Source organism: Tympanuchus pallidicinctus, unplaced genomic scaffold, assembly GCF_026119805.1.
Source record: "Tympanuchus pallidicinctus isolate F22 unplaced genomic scaffold, pur_lepc_1.0 scaffold3, whole genome shotgun sequence".
Classification (NCBI taxonomy): domain Eukaryota; kingdom Metazoa; phylum Chordata; class Aves; order Galliformes; family Phasianidae; genus Tympanuchus; species Tympanuchus pallidicinctus.
In genome coordinates this window covers 62216750-62235084 of record NW_026294747.1, presented here as the reverse complement: position 1 = coordinate 62235084, position 18335 = coordinate 62216750, and the positions used below count along the sequence as shown (strand labels likewise).

The following is an 18335-nucleotide window of genomic DNA, read 5'->3' as shown; positions in this document are numbered from 1 at the left end:
CTAGAATTAACAGCTAGGCAGAAAGAGGATGTAGCAGATGAATGAGTTTGGCTCTCTGCTGTCTATATGCATTAGCCTTCATATTCTGTGGAATCTTAGGACAGAATCAGAATTTGGTATTTTGGCCAGGAAGTCAAAGGATGCAATATTAAGTAATTCCATATGTGATTTCTTATATATATATGAGTGTTAAGTAGACCTTGGGGTGGCCTTTGATTTGGAAGTACCTTAATTTAACAGCATAGGCAAGGGTTTATTTATGCCAACTGTGATCAGTTCAAGACAACAGTCTGGCCATCTTCAGTTTATGGTGTTGGCATAGTCAGGTGACTGAACACTGAGGTATGTGTAAGTGCTTACTATTAAGCACGTTTCTATGTTTTGCTGGTGTAGGACTAAATTCACACAATTATGTTTTCTACCTCTTTCATCATTTTCATGAATTGAAACATAATGCTGTGAGCTAAAGAAACTAAAGGTTTCTACACAGCTACAGACCACAATGCTTGCAGAGACACAGCAAACAGAACAAAAAAATAAAGATTTTCATTAAAAGTTACTGTGAAAACAGAGGTGAAATGCAGAAAGGGAACTGAGAAGCAGAGAGTCCAAGACTTGGTGCATTCTCATAGGAAGCCATGGAAAAGAGAAGCCATAGACAGAGACAGACAGGAAGGCAGTCCCCTAATTTCCTTGTAGGGCCATTTCATCTTCTTCTTTCAGCACAGGCAGGGAGTTGAGAGGTCTGGACTGGACATGACCAGAGAGAGTTGGGAGAGTTTCAGTAGAGCCTAGGGTACAGAATCAGGAAAGGAGAGTGAGAGAAGCAGAGACCAGTGACAGAAATACTGTTGGCCATCCAAATAGGGCAAACAGTTTCTGGGCAGTGTGAATTTTAGTTTTTTCTTCCTACTGACACATACCTCCAACCCAGAAATTGTCCCTTAAAAGGGAATGGATTCTTTGGAATTTTTAAACATGAAGTGCAAAGGATTAACCTTGACTTATTCTATTGGAGAAACTGTCCCCTTCATCTGAATGACTGTATCTGCTGCCACATATGCTACAGGTTTAGAATAGTGCATGTGAACAGAAGGGACTTACCAATCATGGCAATATCTTCATGGCTATGCTCAAGAAGCCACACTGACTTATATATAGGGATGACCTAACCCTTTCCATTCATGCATATAGAAAACAACCCCAAAAAAAGAGACAGGTCTTATGTGTAGTTGAGAGCATGCTTATTACCTCCAGGGATCTCTGTCAGCTCATTGAGTGGTGGCACAGTCTCCAGTTTGTCTGCATATGTCTTGGCTGCTTGTCGTTGAGCATATCGTGCCTCAATCTCTTTCCTTGTCCGGGGAATCCGGCACTTGAAGATACAGCATAGGGTAATAACTAGGAAAGGAGAAAGAGAAGCAAGAGCATTCATCTTAGATGAGCAGATCTCTGCTTAGCACTGGTTTCTATAAGTGAGAACCTGGAATCATTTACATCAGTGGAAGTATCCATCTGAGGAAAGAGTTGCACACAGTTTGAAGCAATTTGGTTATCTGAAAATAAAGAACTCATACTCTTCAGCTGAATTATAGTAAAGATAAAAGAAAGAATATATCTAGGAAGATACATTTTTCATTCTCAGATCTATACATTACTTCAGGATTTCCATCTGCAAATCTTACCATGTTTCAGGCAATTCATTAAAATGAAATAGCTTTGTTGCCTAGACTAGGACTTCGTTAGCTTGATCAAATAACTGATTCCATGTATAACATCTGAAAACAACAAAGCAGAACTTCAGGGAAAATGTAATGAGGCTCTGAAACTAGTAACCATGCAATTACTTGTCCCATAGCTTTGCTCCATGTAAAAAAGCACGAGACCTCATGGGCAACATGAATCTTCGAGTTGCTCTTTCCTGAGCACCTTTATAAGTGGAAGGTCAATGTAAGTTTACCCATTCAAGCTATCCGAATGCTTAAACTTATTTATATGCCTGGTAGAAACAAATTCTGCTGAGGGGCAGAAACTTGTGAGTAGAAAGATGTTGTATGATCAGTTTTACATGCTCTGCCTCTTACCTTAACTGGAGTCCTCTAATGCTGCATCAACTCTATGAGAAAATAGCAGGCATCCAACTTTCTACATATTTCATCAGTCTAGTCACCTGTTCTGGCTTTCTATTTCTGTCACAAGCAAAGGATCAGACTTTTGGGACTAATTCAAGGAAAAGCCAAAAATAATTGGTAATGTTTGGTGCCAAGTGTGAGATTTTCTCATTCACCAGGAGTAAAATCCTTGTGCAGACTCTGCACAACACCATCATGTACACCATTTCTTTGGTGTCAACTGCTATCCTAGAAGTTTGCCCTGTGCCAATCCAGCCTCTCCTAAGCAGAGGATCATTTTAACCAGGAACAACGTCTGCACAATGTCTTCATATAGCAGAAGAGAAAAGGAAAAAAGAAAAGCACCATTCTTAGTGCTTTAGTTGAGATTGGTATGAAGTTACCACGCAAAGTGAAGCAGGTCCACGATCCATTTTTGCAGTTTAAGCAGTTTGCTGTGCAGACTCTGTACTGGAATCACATTCAGGGTGACATCACTAAACATCACTACAGGGTGAGACGCCTGGTGCTCCAGTGAATTGCCAAGAACAACATGCCATTGCAATAACCTGCAATTAGGGAAGCAATCAAGATGCTTTTATCCCTGGTCTTCCACAAGGGCGAGCAGCAAGCTGAGAGCAAGACAGCTTTGGCACATCTCACAGGAGAGCAAGGCACCCGTAAGGTGTTACTGGCACAACTTTGGCAGCTTGCAGTGGGTAATGTGAGCACATTGGGAAGGCATATGGAAGGGTCTGCACTGATTTTCAGGGCTGTTTCCCCATGCACCTGACCGGAGTGCCAAACCACACTGCAAACAATGGGTGGCACAGCCCTCCTCATGCTGGCAGACAAAAAAACACCCCTCCAGCAGTGGTGCAAAGACAAGCCAGGCATAAGCATGCATTTGAACAGTGACAGAAAGCAGGGAAGCAATTTATTGAAAGGAGTGGGGTGTGTGCTTTTTCTCTACCGGCTTTTAAATCGGGATCCATTGTTTTCCTAAAAGCATTCTGCATTTCAGCTGAGCTGAGAAATCCTCTCCTAGCACTCAAGAAAACTAGCACCACATTTCCTAGGGACTGATAAATGCTGAGATTGTCAGCTTTCAAGTAAAGCACGGAAAGATGGGTCAATGCCCTTGAAAGTCAAGAAGCCTGCTGCTATCCCAGCAGTTGGCTTAGCCCTGTGGGAAGGAGTAGGGGTTGTTGTACCCCTCAAAGATCCACTTCTTCTAAATTACTAAGGACAAAAGTGGTTGTTGCTCCATGGCAATCATGAGCTGGACTCTGTTTAACTTTCTGATGAAGTGCTGTACTGAGGTATTAGGGATTTATGTTGTTTTGGAGCATGAAATGATTCATAACCAGCCACTAGAGCAAGAGGGTTATGGTAAAATAACAGAGTGCTATTTTTTCTCTTCATCTCCCTTGCAAGTTAAGTTCAGTGTGTGGCTCAAGGACATGCATAGGAATAAGTGATGAACTGAATGTCATCATCTTTTACAACAATCGGCAAGTGCATAAGATTTTGGTACAGAGTGCATTAGGACACTGAGACTGATGCCAGGAATACTCTGAGGGTTTTGGCTGACAGCTGAGCCAGCAGTGTGCCCAGGTGGCCAAGAAGGCCAGCAAGCATTCTGGCTTCTGTCAGCAATAGCACAGCCCACAAGACCAGGTGATCATCCCTCTGTTCTGGCACTGGTGAGGCTGCACCTCAGTGCTGTGTTTGGTGTTGAGCCCCTCACTACAAGAAGACACTGAGGCCCTCAAGTGTGTCCAGAGAAGGGCAGAATAGCTGTGAGGGGTTTGGAGCACAAGTCTGATGGGTTGGACTTTGTGATCTTAAAGGTCTTTTCCAACCCTAATGATTCTATGATTCTACAAATGATCATTTCATCGCTAATGGGAAATTATTGCCTGTTGGATTTCTTTGTTTTTCCATCCAGGTTAGACAGGAGGCTGTGGAATTCACCTCCCCTGGCTGGCATGTCCCAAAGATAAATGTGAAGATCAGTTTGTTTACTGATGGAGACAAAGAAATATCTTTACAGGGTGATTGATCTTGTAGTAAGAAATATATTTAATGCAGGTCTGATAACTCATCCTGTGCATCTGCATTTCTCCTGTTAAATACAAACAGAGCTTGGTGTTGACCATCTACCTCTGAGAGCTGTGATCGCCTGAAGCAAGAGCCAGAGGCTAGACAGTGTAAACAGAGATTTACAACGAGGCATACAAATTATCCCTTCAGAAGAGGTGAATCTCATCCTTTGGAATGAAAGAGCAAAATTCTCATCCCATATCAGAAGTTTGGAGCCACCTTACTATAACGTGAGGATTCTTTATGATGAGGATTGCTGTTTAAAAATATCCATTCCCGTAAGATAACATCAAGAATTGGATTGCACTCTCTTCCATGAGAACATCAAAGTAATCCTCTTACAAAAGCTCAGTACATGTCATGGCATCAGCTGAGCCCATTAACTGATGGGCCCATGCTCTCAGGGTAGATGAATTACCATATAAAACACCATGTAAAACCTGCACTAGGGTAAGGTGTGCAATGAAAGCAGCTTAAAGATTTTCTTTGAGATAAGAATGGGTGCAGAAATCTTGATTGCAACTCAGCTGGATAGTGATAACCCGATCAGAAATAATGATCACAAATAAATAATGATCACTTTTTAATCCGAGTCCATAAGATGAGGAAACTGGGGGACTCATTAAGCTTGGATGTGATTGAGAACATGTTGTTTTGCTGTTCTTCTGCCAAGCAGAATACTGACTTGAAGCCTTGAATGTTTGTTAATCCTATGCTTTAATGATGCTGCTATCAAACAATATGAACAAAACAACATGAAGCCTCATCCTTTCATGCTGGCCTTTTCCATAGTTTCAGTTTTCATTTCAACATTTGAAGAAGGCTGAGAAGCCTTCGGAAAAGCACCCTAAGTCAATTACTGTCTTAACGTCTGTCTGATGCTTCGATGAGCTGAAAGCAATCTGCCTGAGATGCATTAGGTCCAGAAGGATTACCCAGTATGAAGGTACAGGGAAGGTACTGGATATCCAGTATAAAGCTTGAAGCAGTGACATCACTCATGGTTTCTTTATTGTCAAACTACACGAGGCAAAAGAATCATAGAATCATAAAATGGCCTGTGTTGAAAAGGAGCACAGTGCTCATCCAGTCCCAACCCCCTGCTGTGTGCAGGGTCACCAACCAGCAGCCCAGGCTGCCCAGAGCCACATCCAGCCTGGCCTTGAATGCCTGCAGGCATGGGGCATCCACAGCCTCCTTGGGCAACCTGTGCCAGTGCCTCACCACCCTCTGGGTGAAAAACTTCCTGCTAATATCCAATCTAAACCTCTTCTTTCTTAGTTTAAAACCATTCCCCCTTGTCCTATCATTATCCACCCTCATAAACAAGAGACAACCTGTGCTACAAAACAGTGGGGTCATTTTCAATCCTCTCTGTTGCAGATGGAAAAGAGCAGTGAGGATGCAGGGAAGAAGGAACAGCAGAAGGTGAGTATGGATGCAGAAGAAAGAGGAATGAGTCTAGATAAAACAGCAGAAGACCAGTGCAGATGCAAGGTCCCTATGGGTCTCTTTATGGGGTCTCTCTCTGAGTCTCTATGGATATCTTTATTAAAAAATAAACGGTCCTGTGATAATCACCATCCTCCATTCAGTGCAAATTTAAAACACGAGCTTTCTCTTTTCTAGTAACAAGCTCTGGATTGCTTTGCTTTTCATCTCCTAAAAATTATTTTCCCATCTTTTGTTTTTGTTTTCCTCCTTTTCAGTTACCTGACTTCAGCCACCTGTTTTTGAAGCAACAACGATATTCTGAATTAAGAAGTCCGTTCTGATCCTGCACGCTGTGTTTTCTTACCACTGTGATGATTCAAGCTGACAATCCATCAAACCATTCTTCATTGCTTTTGTCAGCTTGATCATGCAAAATGTAGCTTTTCAAGAAGGAAATGTGTATTTTGTGGTCCTTGAAACGGATATTTTGAAGTCAACCCTTTGTGAGCTGTGATGGCAAAGGAAACGTTGTTATTGATATATTTTCTTTCTTCAGCAAATACTAAAAAACTCTGATTGGGGAAATAATAGACTATCTCAAGCTAGAAGGGACCCATAAGGATCACTGAGTGCAGCTCCTAATAACGAGCAACTCTGAGACTTGACCCTTTGTCGATTTTTTGCCGTATTTCCATTAAACTTGACAGGGGTCAATGTCTTCCTAACTATTATGTCCTTAACTATTCAGGCTGGAAGAGCTGAGAAGTGGCTTCAAACAACTGAAATCACCTGAAAACATCATCTGAAGCACCGAGAAAATGCTGAATACCTAATTTGCCATAAACAATTAGGTGCCCCAGGTAAAATAATGACTGAGTGTTCACTCCCGTTGGCTTGAATTGAAATGCTTTATTTCTTAACCGAAAGGAGCTAAGAGAGCTATACACAAAAGTTTGAAGGGAGCTATTCTGGCTTAAACCAAATATCCACGTGGCCAAGTTCCTTTATTCATGGTTTCTTTCCTTTCTTAATGAAATTTAGCACATCAACAGCAACGCTTCTAATTTAGCTGAGAAGTAAACTTAAAAAAGAAAAAAGCAAGAATAAAAATAAAACCATCTCAATTTTCTTAGGAATTAGGAAAAATAAATATCTTCTCCAGAGAACTCTGGTCTGCTATCTTAGCAGAGTTACGACTGAGATCGAAACGATCTCATAAATTGGATGCAAATTGGCTGCAATACACAGTAGGTTTGTTCCCTTTGAAGCTGAAAAGATAGCCTGCCACTGAGGCATTTAATTAACGTTTAGCAAAGTAGCCTGTGCTACTTTGAGTTAATGAGGCAGCCCCTCCATTGTTAATAATGCAAGCAATTAATGCAGATGTATTCAATGGCAAGCTAACCGCGGCACTCTTATTTAAATGCTTTTTGAGAATGCCAGAGAGCTGCTCGCTATCTGATTGAGATGATGTTTTAAGGGAAGAGGGAACGGTAAAGCTGTTCAAGTCCACTCTGGAGCTAGGATGATAGATGCCCCATCTCTGGAGGCATTCAAGGCCAGGCTGGATGTGACTCTGGGCAGCCTGGTCTGCTGATTGTCGACCTGCACATAGCAGGGGGTTGAAAAGAGATGATCATTGTGGTCCTTTGCAACTCAGGCCATTCTATGATTCTATGTTCTCTCCAGATCCCTTTAGCCCTGTATTCTACCCTATGGCAGTTCTTTCAAGGAAACCCTTGTACTCCAATTAAAGCATGAATTAATTAGTTAGCAAAGCTAGGAGTCAATGAACGAGGAGATCTAGACTTCAGACTTAATAGTTGTATCAATGTAACTCCAAGAAAATCACATCCAGCTCTGCAAAACGCCCTGAAGAGATGCTGACAGCACTGCTGAGGGGGGGGCTGGGGCTGCTCCAACGTTTGCTCAGCCTTCAGGCTTAACAGCAAGTCTGCACGAGATGTTTTCCTGGTGTCTGGAAATGAGGGCCTGTCTGCACCATTAGATCACATCAGCTGACCTCTCGTATGTCGCAAGTTATTATGTTTAATTACTGCCTGAGTGCAATAATGCATGTTGGACTGAATCCTACTTTCCTCTGGGGAGAGCTGTTAAGCTGGAGCGTGTGGCAACGCTTAGTCACCTTCCCTGCCACTTTTATTTCACTAATTCTTATTTGAATTGACCTTGGTTTAATTTCTGGACTCTGCTCTTGCTTTATCCAGGAGACTAAAATAGTTTTTTAATGCCCTTATTCCTACTGAAGTCCTTCAGTGTTGCAAGTGATCTTCCTGATGAGCCAAGCTCAGTACTTAGAGAAGCTCTTGTTAGAAGATTCTTCTCCAGGTGAGAGGTTTAGCCTTTTTCTTTCTTGCTCACTCTTGTTTTTTCAGCACTACAGAGTTACATGGGCCTTTCCAGGACAGCAGTCAGAGGTGCAAACAGCTTCCTGCCTCTTGCTGACTACTGTTCATGCATTCAGGTAACTCTTTACTGCAGTATCACCTTGAACTTTTTGCGTTGCTGTTGTAGTAATTATCAGATTTTGCTAATCCAGCCATTGGAGCCTATTTAGTCTGTAGATAAGATATATGTATATATTCCTTGCTGTTCATGGACTTCTGTCTGTATTAATTCATTACTCCCTGCATAGCTCCTTCCACTTCTTTTTCGGAGATATATTGGCAAGGATGACAGCTTTAACAGCAGCTGGTTTGTATTTATTTTGAGATCATAGGTGAAAAATATGGGTTAGGGCTGGACGTTTCACCAGAATGAGTGTTTCTTTGCAAAATTTTGCTCTGTCAAAGGAATGTGGGCGGGATGTGAGCTACTCATCAACAGGAACTCCATGGAACATCAAGTAGGGTACCCAGAGCAGATGGGGATGAAGGCCATCTCATCTTTCTGTAGACATCTGAAACACTTGTTCTCTCATCTGGTTGCTCTGGATGCCTACTCTGAAAGTGTCTCTTGATAGGCGAGATGAATCTTAGCAGTTAAATTCCCATTAGATGTTTTAGTTGGCAATCTGAGTTGTTAATTAACACAAGCTCTAATTAGATAAAGCTGCTGATTACTTATAGTTTCTGTATCTTTTTTGAGGTCCTTTACACAATAGTTCCCAAGGGTAAGGTTGATCTTTCTCTAACAATTTCCCCCCCACCCCATCTTGAAGACCTGGAACAGGGTTGGGATTTACCACTGCAGGAGTGACACATGTAGGACTGAACCCTCCCCACTGCCACCATTCAAGGAGCAGCCAACACTGCAGCTATGTGAGGCAAGGTCTAAGGATGATTCTTTGTCTATTAAGGCAAAATACCTCTTTTCAAGCATTTATTCAAAACATAGTCAATCAGCAGGGCTTGTTTTTCTGCCAAACTAGAGGTAGCAACAAAACCTGGGGTCCCAATACTCACATCTAATCTTGTGACTGGACAGAGAAAAAAGAGATGGGTATCTAATCTCTGCTTGCAGTTTTGTCTACTGCCAGGCCCTGTAGAATCAGTAAGAGTGGAAAAGACCTCTAAGATCACCAAATTCAACTCCTACCATGCCCACTGACCACATCCCTCAGTGCCACATCACTGCTGTTCTCAAACATCTCCAAGGACAGTAACCTCACCACCACTCTGAGCCACCTGTGCCAATGCATTACCACTCTCTTGGAGCAGAAATTTTTCCTAATATCCAACTTCATGCAGTCCTATGGACACACGGATTAATTATACCTGCTGAGAATGTGTGGGCTGTTATTTGCCTCATTCTGGGAATGCACAAAATCTTTATTAATCTTAAGGCTGGTGCTCACGTGATTTTTCATGAGATACTGGCGTTTGCCTCTTCATTGGGTAGAGAAAATGAAGAGCACATGAAGAGCAAATGGGTATTAGAATTGTGATGGTCTGTTGAAATAACAATGGTAATAATACATCAGAATTTGAAGGGCTAATCAAGTGGTAAATGGAGTTTGCCCAGGAAGAAGCAAATCGACCTTTGACTTTCAGCTCCATAAAGCACACACAAGTGATACTTGGCCGATGCAGATCTCATCTTGTACACTGTGCATTGCAGCAGAACAGCTTCTTTCAGTCCCAATCTGTGACTATTAGTACCAAGTACATATCAGTGTGTACAACAACAGAAAATTAAATTAACATTATTGCATAAAGCAAGAACAGTACAGGACTCAATCTCTGGAGGTCCCTTGCAATCCCTATGATTCTGTGATTCTCTGATTTATCAAGACAGAATATCTACTTGTTTGTCATTGGAGTATATAAAGAATGGCCTTTGTAAGAGACTGAATTCCTCTTAAGCACTCCCTTTTTGTGTCTGGCTTTAGCTACACATGCTACAACATTGTAAAGTTTGGGATTTGGGCCACTTCATAGGCACACATGCACTACAGCTCTAAAACAGCAGGAAATGTTTCACTCACAAATTTTCCATGTGACAACTTGGGCTGAGGGCAGTAAGGATGTCAAACCGTTGTCCCATGTAAGAGCCACTTCTTACCCCAAGTAGTTTTCTGTAATAGGGACAGTATTGTCTCGTTGCATCCACCTCTACCACAGCACCTAGATGAGTGTTTCTCATATCCTGAGCTACTACAGATGCAGCATTTGTAGATAAATGGCTAAAAAAGCACCATCTGAAGCATCCCTGAGCTGTACTAAATTGTCTATGCCTTCCTGGAAATTTTGCACATTAATGGAAACATCTGGACAGTTTTGGTATCCAAAAAGTTATAGTTATTTCATGGTGCAAATCTTTTGCCTGGCATTTGTACTTCAACAGCCAGAGCAAGCTGGTAAATAAAAGCTCTAATGCTTCAAATTAAACTGCATTCTGTTAATTGCATTCAAGATGTTTAACAGCTTTGTTGATGCTGATTAAATAATACTTCATTACTGGGGATGTGTTCGTTCAATGTGAGCCTGCCTTGTTCTCTTACACTATTTTATGTTCCTCTTGGACCATTGGCAGGATCAGGGCAAAGATGTCCAGGTAAGAAAAGCTTTGCATTTTGTACTCCCATCAAGGCCCCTGATGGCAGACCAGCTTTTTTTAAGTCTACGTGTTAGAGGAGGATTGACTCATGATTAGGGCTATCTAGTAACATTTTATTGGCATAGGTAAGAATGGGATAAGTAGCACCTCTGGTAGGACACAAAGGTGGGGGAAAACATATGGGAACTGAACCTCCAACCTGTGCAATCAGCTTCTGGTTTAGCCCACTGTTTTGACAGTCTGAGTCCAGGTAAGACTTATTTCCTAGTAACAGTAGACCTGCTGTGGATTTTAATTGGGATGTTCTCATGACATGGCAGGCTGATTGTTGAGCTTCCTTCCAACTTGAACCATTTTATATGTAGTGATTTAACCTGTTTCCATGGCACCAGAGCTGTTCTGGTGCTACTGAACCAGCAGCACTGAATAATATAAATTAATTAAGATCTTTCTACTCTTGGGCACAAAGTGGTCTAATGTGCAGTGCCAGCTTAGCTCAGCAGCTCCTTGGCATGATAAATAAGTGCAATTCAAAACCAGCATGGCCTTGAGCTGAGCACAAGGCATGAATCTAGAATGCTGCAGCTGAATGCAAGGCTCAAGACCACGATTCCACAAATCTCAAATGTGGCAATGGGTTGAACTGACAGCTCTGCTGCTGTCCCACTCCATATGGAAATCTCCTGGCAAAGTCCCTCAGGCCATCCCACCTTCATCTTTAGTAAAGAGTCAAAAAGAATGATAAAAGATCCTCTCCCTGCCTGTGGTACCTCAAATACTGTGGTACAGATGAAGATGGACTCTGTAGGAGCAACCCATGTCCTCTCTGAAGGGCTGGTGCCAACATACCTGGGACTGGTACATAAATAACATACATAAACATGGTGATCAGCTGATCTGTGGGCTTAACACCAAAGTAAAATAAACAGTCTACAGGCTTGTGGTTTATGGTTGTGACTGTGTCCTATAGAAGGAAAGGGTGAGCCAGTGGAGAACACACTGGGCAGGCTGATGGCTCTCCTAGGGATAGATAAGGGCCATCTACTCCATCACAGCATCCTGTTTGGCAAAAGATAATCCTGGTGGTGCTCAGCCATTGATCTTCATGGATGAAACAGACTATGCAAGAGATTCTGACTCAATCCCATTGTATCAGAGAGATAGCATTGGGCCTCAGTTCCCTATTTATACCTTTCACAAAGAAATTTTGCGACACAGCATCTACACGACAATACTCCTGAGTAAATCAAGTCCTCCTGGCAGTGAATCCCAACTCAGTTGTGCACTGTTGTCTTATCTAAACCCCTTTGAGAAGCAGACCAGGTGGCACTGCTGTCTTTGCTAGATGCCCTGGTTTGACGGTAGTCTCCATTCTTATCAACCAGCACTCAGTTGTGCTGGGTGTGATGAGGCAGCCCTGATAAGGATTTCAGGGCACACCCTCAGGAGACTTCTGAACATAATGGTCTTGCTCTTCCTGATTAAAACATCCAAAGAAGAAGCTTTCCTTTAACCAAGGGCTGGTTGCACATAAATCTTGAGGGCAGAGAACAGCAGTTAGTTGACTGCTCTGCATATTAACTGTTAACTTTTTCTTCCTTCCAGGTTTTTCTGTAGTGTTTGCTTACTTAAAAAATAAGCTTTCATGTGCCTTCACCTGTTGCAGCAAAACAAAACAAAACAAAACAAAACCAAGAAGCATTCTTGATATTTTAGTGAACGAATAAGAATTATGCAATGATTGAACAAAGCATCCATCATTTTAGTGGGCATGCTGGTGAGAGGCTGATGGTTGGATGATCTTAGTGATTTTTCCCAACCTTAACGATTCAGTGATTCTATCCTTGAGAGTTATACCTGCAGTGTCACCTGGATGTTGTTCTGCCTCTGCTACAAATTCACACTTTTCTCTCGTGACTTGTACTCTACCACAGGACAGAAGAAAAGGAAAAAGATGGAGAGGGACTGGGCTGAGAGGAGGAGCTGGAAGGTGGTTTCTTGCAGCATCTGAGCAAGCTGGCTATCAGGAGAGGCAGGAAAGCCTCTTGCTAACAGGTATGCAAATACTTTGGCTCTTCTGTTCTTAAGCAATAGAATTAATGGTTCACAACACTCTCAAAAATCGTACTATGACTTAGAAGATCTCAGTGAGCTTGCTCTTTTCAGTGGTGTGTGTTAAGTATATAAGAAAGTACCTTTTCCTTTTATTACATAAGGAAATGTGAAAGGTTTTGAGGTTGGCCATTTTTCTGCCTTTTCCTGTGTGCTGGTGCCATCTTGTGGAAGCTGCTAAGAGCAAGAGTTGGAAGTAGCAGCTGGATCATGTGTAAGCCCTGTTATTCAGCAGGAGCAGGCTTGTGGGGTGGGAGAACATGGAGTATTGCCATACTCACCTGGTGGGCTACAGGGGTCCTGCTGTGGAGAAGATCTGCTCTGGTTCTAAGGATGTGGGTACCATTAGTGTGGTATTTGTCAGGGATTTTATCTTTCTGGAGTGTTCTTTTCCCACTTTAACCAAAAGGAATCCAGTCTGAGTACTCCATGACCACTCAGATCACGGTTGGTACGAACATTAACTTCACACGCATCTCAAATAATAAAGTAGGCACACCCTTAATGCCCTAAAGCATTGATAATGAGGTGAGACTGTAAGCCAATGGGATCATGCCCAGGCCCTGAAAAGCCCTGGGATGGATTCTATGTTGTTCTTAGTGCTATGAGATCACTGTGCTCTCCTGCTCTGCCTGGGAAGGTGCTTCTGGGACCAGGAAAACCTCCAGCTCTCCTTCCATTGGAAAAGAGGTTTATTCTCTAGTTCTGCAGTGTGATACTGAGGAAGAACTCAAGCTCACTCGTACAAAAACCTGTGCCTGCTCCTGAGAGCTGCAGCTTTACCAGTAAAGCTGGGGAATCACCACTGCTTTGGGGATCATGAAGCAAAGGAAGAGGGACATGTTGCTGGAGCAAGATGCAAGAAATGGGTGAGAATTGACTGTGGGATTCAGTTAATTTAGTGTGGTTAAGTTTGAACCTGCCCTCTTTTGCTTTGGATGACAGACATTAATAGTTGTTTTCTTTACCTAATGATTGCTGTCCTCGGTAAAGTTGGCAGAATGCATAGCTTAAGCTGGCACAGCTGCATTCAATCTGCTGTGCTCATTGGGAGAAGTGGATTCCTCAAACAAAAAGCTGGAGCTAAAGGTGTGGTTCTACGAACTGTATCCCTTCTGTGTTGTCATGTATTTAATCTTTTCAATGCTATGAGACTCAGCAAGCCTAAACCATGCAATTTCCTCAGAAATACTTTCCCACTTCTCTAGTAATGTGCGTCCATAGCAGTCTGACATAATGGATGTTTGCTTCTTCCTACAGAGGGTTTTGAGTAATGAGTGAAAACTTAGTTGCTTTTCTTTTTTTACTGTAAGTGGTGCACCATTTGACTTGTGGCATTTCATGTAACCCTAAGCAACCCGGTATATATAAGCCAATTTTCTAACAAACAACAAAGTAATCAAACCTAAGAGTGTAAATTTCCTTGCAATGGGATGTGCCTAAACCAAAGAAAACAACCTAAAATAAACCCTTCCACAAGTATGCTTGTGTTCTTAGTTTCCTGCTGTTAATTTGGATGTGTTTTTCACCTGGTGCATGGAGTCACCAGGATTAAATACTTGGCTATGTTTAGTTTCCTCTGTAGAGGTTTTTGAGCTTGTTTGCCAAGGGTGTTGTGGCATGTGATGAATTAGGATAAGCACCATTGATTGAAAACAGGTAGCCTGTAGGAATACTTATCCTGTAGGCTCTGGGTGCAGGGTGTGGTGCTTGCCTTGATAGGGAAAACAAAGGGGAAGAAAATGCTTCTAGTTGCTTTAAAATTGTCCCTGGTTTAAGCCCTATGGGAACATAATAGGAAGGCTATTGGGAAAGGACTACAACAGACTACCTACAGCAGCCAAAGAAGAGGCTGTGACAACAACAGAAGATCTAGGTGTGCCTAAGCCCTGGAGGATGTGGAGGTGATGTCATCTCTGGAATGGGTAAGGACTTGAGGCAATATCTGAGCTGATGGGATTTACCTGCAGGGATGAGGGACAGGTTCTGAAGATCTGCTCATCCAGACCTAAAGCAGACCCAAAGGAATTACAGATGAGGCAGCGTAACTTCATTTCACGGGATGGTTGAGCTTGGAAGGGATCTCTGGAGGACATCTAGTCCAAATCCTTGTTCAAGCAGGGCTACTTAGAGCAGGTTGCCCAGGGCCATGTCCTTCCCTGGCTAAAAGAATTAGTTAAATGCTTCACAAGTGCCTAGAGAGTAACAGGAAGATGGGAAACAGAAATGGGTCTATCAAGTGTGACTTACATTCAATTGATCCATTTTTGTGTGATTTTCTTAGCTCAAGAAGAGAGCAGAAGGTCCTTCCTTTGAACTTTGATGGTTATAGCCTTGTCCAAAGGGATATTCTCTTAAGCAAGCTTATGATGGTAGTTTGCAGTGCACAGGGAAGCTAGCTTAAATAATGTTCCCAGAAGGTGAATTGTGAGAGAATGAAGCTGGATTAAGACATTTGAGTGGAGAATCTGCTGTAGCCAAACAGATCCTCAAAGTGTGCTAGAAGAGTTCTTGATCCCATTGCAGTGACTGGATGTGAGCCAGTGGCATCTTGATGACTGGATCCCCAAAGGACTTTTTTGAGTCTCAAAAGCCTTGCTAAAATCAAGTGAGGAGTCTTGGCACCGAGAATAACAGCCAGGTACCCTAATGACAGATCTGTTTGTGCCCACAGACCTCCAGGAGTTGGACTCGTGATCCTTATGGGTCTCTTCCAACTTGGGGTGTTCTCTGATTCTATATGTGGCCTGTATGGGTTGTGTTATAGGACAGGACTTTTGCCAAGTAATGTGACAGGGAAGTCTATGGCTGTGAGATACATCTGAGGCTGAATATGGTACTGCAGCTGACACAGTCCCACCTATGGAGCAATCCCATTCTGCTCTGGGATGTCACCAGCTGGGATCAGTGCATTATAGTATGAAGCTATTGTGGCCAATCTGTGGTTCCTTCAAAGACTCCATCTACCCCTCTTTTTAACTCAATAATAAAACCCAGTGATGCCACTGAAGACACCAAAGAGCCTCAGCCGGAGGCTTCTTTGGTCATTGGGTCTGTAGTCCTTGGATTTGGTCAGGCACAGATCCTACTGGAGGTGGAGCTGTAGTTGGTGCAAGGCAGAGAATTACAACTTACTGACTGCCAGGACAAAGATGGCAAAGATACCAATCACCTGCCAGAGGCGCAGCCCCCAGATCACCACCGTCTCCGAAGTGACAGGATCCGGTTTCTTTTTTGGGGGTTCTGTGGTGGCCTGGGAAAGAAAGATGGGGAAGAGGAAAAAAAGAAACATGGTTTAGGATTTGCAAGGATCACTGCAGAACAGCTAGAATGGGGAAGAGAGCAGGAACACTGGAGTGAGCCCTGGTCTTCTGGCCTTATAACAGTTTAGAAGTTTTCAGGGAATGGGAACTTTGCTAGAGATCGTTATCTAAAGCATTTGCTGTTTTGAAGTATGTCTGAAGTGTTGCCAATTTTAATGATTAGAAATAATGGCAAAAAAGGTTTTCCTTGCCCGATTTTACCTTTTTCTAAACCTTTTTTTTCTCCGGGGTTTAGGAGGATTTTTTTTGTTTTGTTTTAAAGGCTTAATTGCCAAGAATGACATTTTTCTGTGGATTGCATTGCAGTGCCATCTGCTCTGCTATGGCTAGATCATGGAATCATAGAATCCTTAAAGTTAAAAGGACCTTAAAGGGCTTCTGAAGGCCATTTAGTCCAACTGCCCTACAGTGATCAGGGATACCATAGCTAGATCAGGTTTCCCAGGGCCTTATCCAGTCTCACCTGGATAGTCTCCAAGGATGGGGCATCAACCACATCTCTGGGCAACCAGTTCCAGTGCCACACCACCCTTACTATAAAAGATTTTTTCCTTATATCTAAATGAAGGTCATCTAGATGAAAAAGGAAACAGCAAAAGAGCTGAACGTCAAGGCATAAAAGGAGCTGGCTGTTCCCCCCAAGATAGAGAGTGCAACAGAAACACCAAGGCAGGCTTTTCAACAAAACCCCCATCCCACCACCCGTGAACAAAGGCTGTGGGACAAGTTTGGGGTGGCAGCTGGGTTGAATAGAGAATTAAGACAACCAGATGAACCTGTAGAGATGGAGCAAATCCATGGCCAGGCACAGGCAAGGGCCAAGAACTTAAAGGCTAAAGTAGCTCCCATGGGTTGTAGCTCAGCCCTTGCACTCTTTCTCACTTGGCCCCAGCAACCAGAGACCTCTAGGTGTGAGATGCTCTCAAAGGCTGGAGAGCATCTTGCTCCTGAGCCCTGGAGAAACACTGCAGAACTATTGCCAGAACAGACAGGACAGATGTTATAAAGCTCAATGCTGACCTTTGAGTTTGGTTGCTTCTTTTAATTTTCTTCCCATCGTGCAATACTCTGGTAAGAGCTGCTTGCAGAAGTGGAATCTGCTTGTCTCAAGCTGGAGTTCTGGCACTGGAAGCTATTGAGTCTGTATCCTTCTTTATGGGCATTCCCTTCTGGACCTCGTGCCAGTCACTTTTTCTCTGCTCATGAAACTCGCACTGACTGCAGGAACTGATCTACCTGCTGTAGCTGCTGTGGGGCATATTATTTGTCCAAGGGGCAACAGGGCTGCAAGAAAGGACCTGAATTTATTTTGTCTCCAGTTGCCCTACCATGGAGTTTCTCCAAGCTTATACCTCAGTGTGAGTTGGTGTCTGCGCTCTGAATGTCTAGAGAACTATGAAGTGTTCTCTTTGAAGAAGAGAAGGCTCTGGGGAGACCTCTTGGAAGTCTTCAGTATTTGAAAGGAGCATATAAACAGGAGGGGGAAAGACTGTTTACATGGGTTGATAGTGATAGGAAAAGGGGGAATGGTTTTAAACTGAGACAAGGAGATTTAGGTTAGATATTAGGAGGAAATTTTTAACTCAGAAGGTGATGATGCACTAGAACAGGTTGCCCAGAAAGGTTATGGATGCCCCATCCCTGGATGCATTCAAGGCCAGGCTTGAAAAAATGCATGTCTTGCTCCCTGCAGTGCCTTCCCTTCTCAGGCCATGAAAGCATTGTTAAAACACAGCTGTAATGGATATTAGAGAGCTGGAGCTGCTCTCCAATTACTCGCCTATTTGTGCAATACAAATCATAATTTAGATTATTCCTAATGAAGGATGCTTCCCGTTGAGTCTGGAGTGCTTTGGCTCCCAGGGGATCCTATTCAGAGCTCATTTGTAGTGGTAGGACTGCTGCATGAGCTTTTTGTTTTGTTTTGTCTTTTGTTTTTTTTTTCCTCCAAGGTGCCTTAGTTACTCAGCACTGCATGGCCTTACCCTAGTGCTGAGGCTAGATGTGGAGCATTTAATGCTCAAAACCTAGAACTGCTGCAGCTAAATGAAGGGAGAAAGAATATCTGACCAGAATGATGTAGTCTTGTAGGGATATCTGAAACAAGAGGTAAGAATCTGTGACAGTCATTGCTGAAAGACATCTATTTTCAACTATAGGAATTCTTCAGAGTTTTTCCAAACCCTTTAGGATACTCTTTGTGTAGCCTTAGCCTGAATCAAAGATGTTT

General features: G+C 42.8%; 2 protein-coding genes across 4 annotated transcripts in view; one reads left to right on the top strand and one right to left on the bottom strand.

Annotated features, from left to right (window-relative positions):
- The window catches only part of TMIE (transmembrane inner ear), a 30277-nt gene that overhangs the window by 3741 nt on the left and 8201 nt on the right, over window positions 1–18335 (bottom strand). The window contains exons 2-3 of the mRNA XM_052692822.1: window positions 15918–16035; window positions 1252–1401 (exon numbers count right to left, since the gene is read on the bottom strand). Of these exons, the coding sequence (XP_052548782.1) occupies window positions 1252–1401; window positions 15918–16035 (268 nt within the window). The remainder of the gene's footprint in view (window positions 1–1251; window positions 1402–15917; window positions 16036–18335) is intronic.
- ALS2CL (ALS2 C-terminal like) overlaps window positions 7915–18335 on the top strand; it is a 66010-nt gene continuing 55589 nt past the window's right edge. The window contains exons 1-3 of one of the 3 annotated variants that reach the window (XM_052692815.1): window positions 8035–8136; window positions 12605–12725; window positions 13486–13651. The gene's annotated coding sequence lies outside the window, so the exon portion shown is untranslated. Of the gene's footprint in view, window positions 8001–8034; window positions 8137–12604; window positions 12726–13485; window positions 13652–18335 lie in introns of those variants that run through there. The other 2 variants (XM_052692817.1, XM_052692814.1) reach the window with 2 other exon arrangements.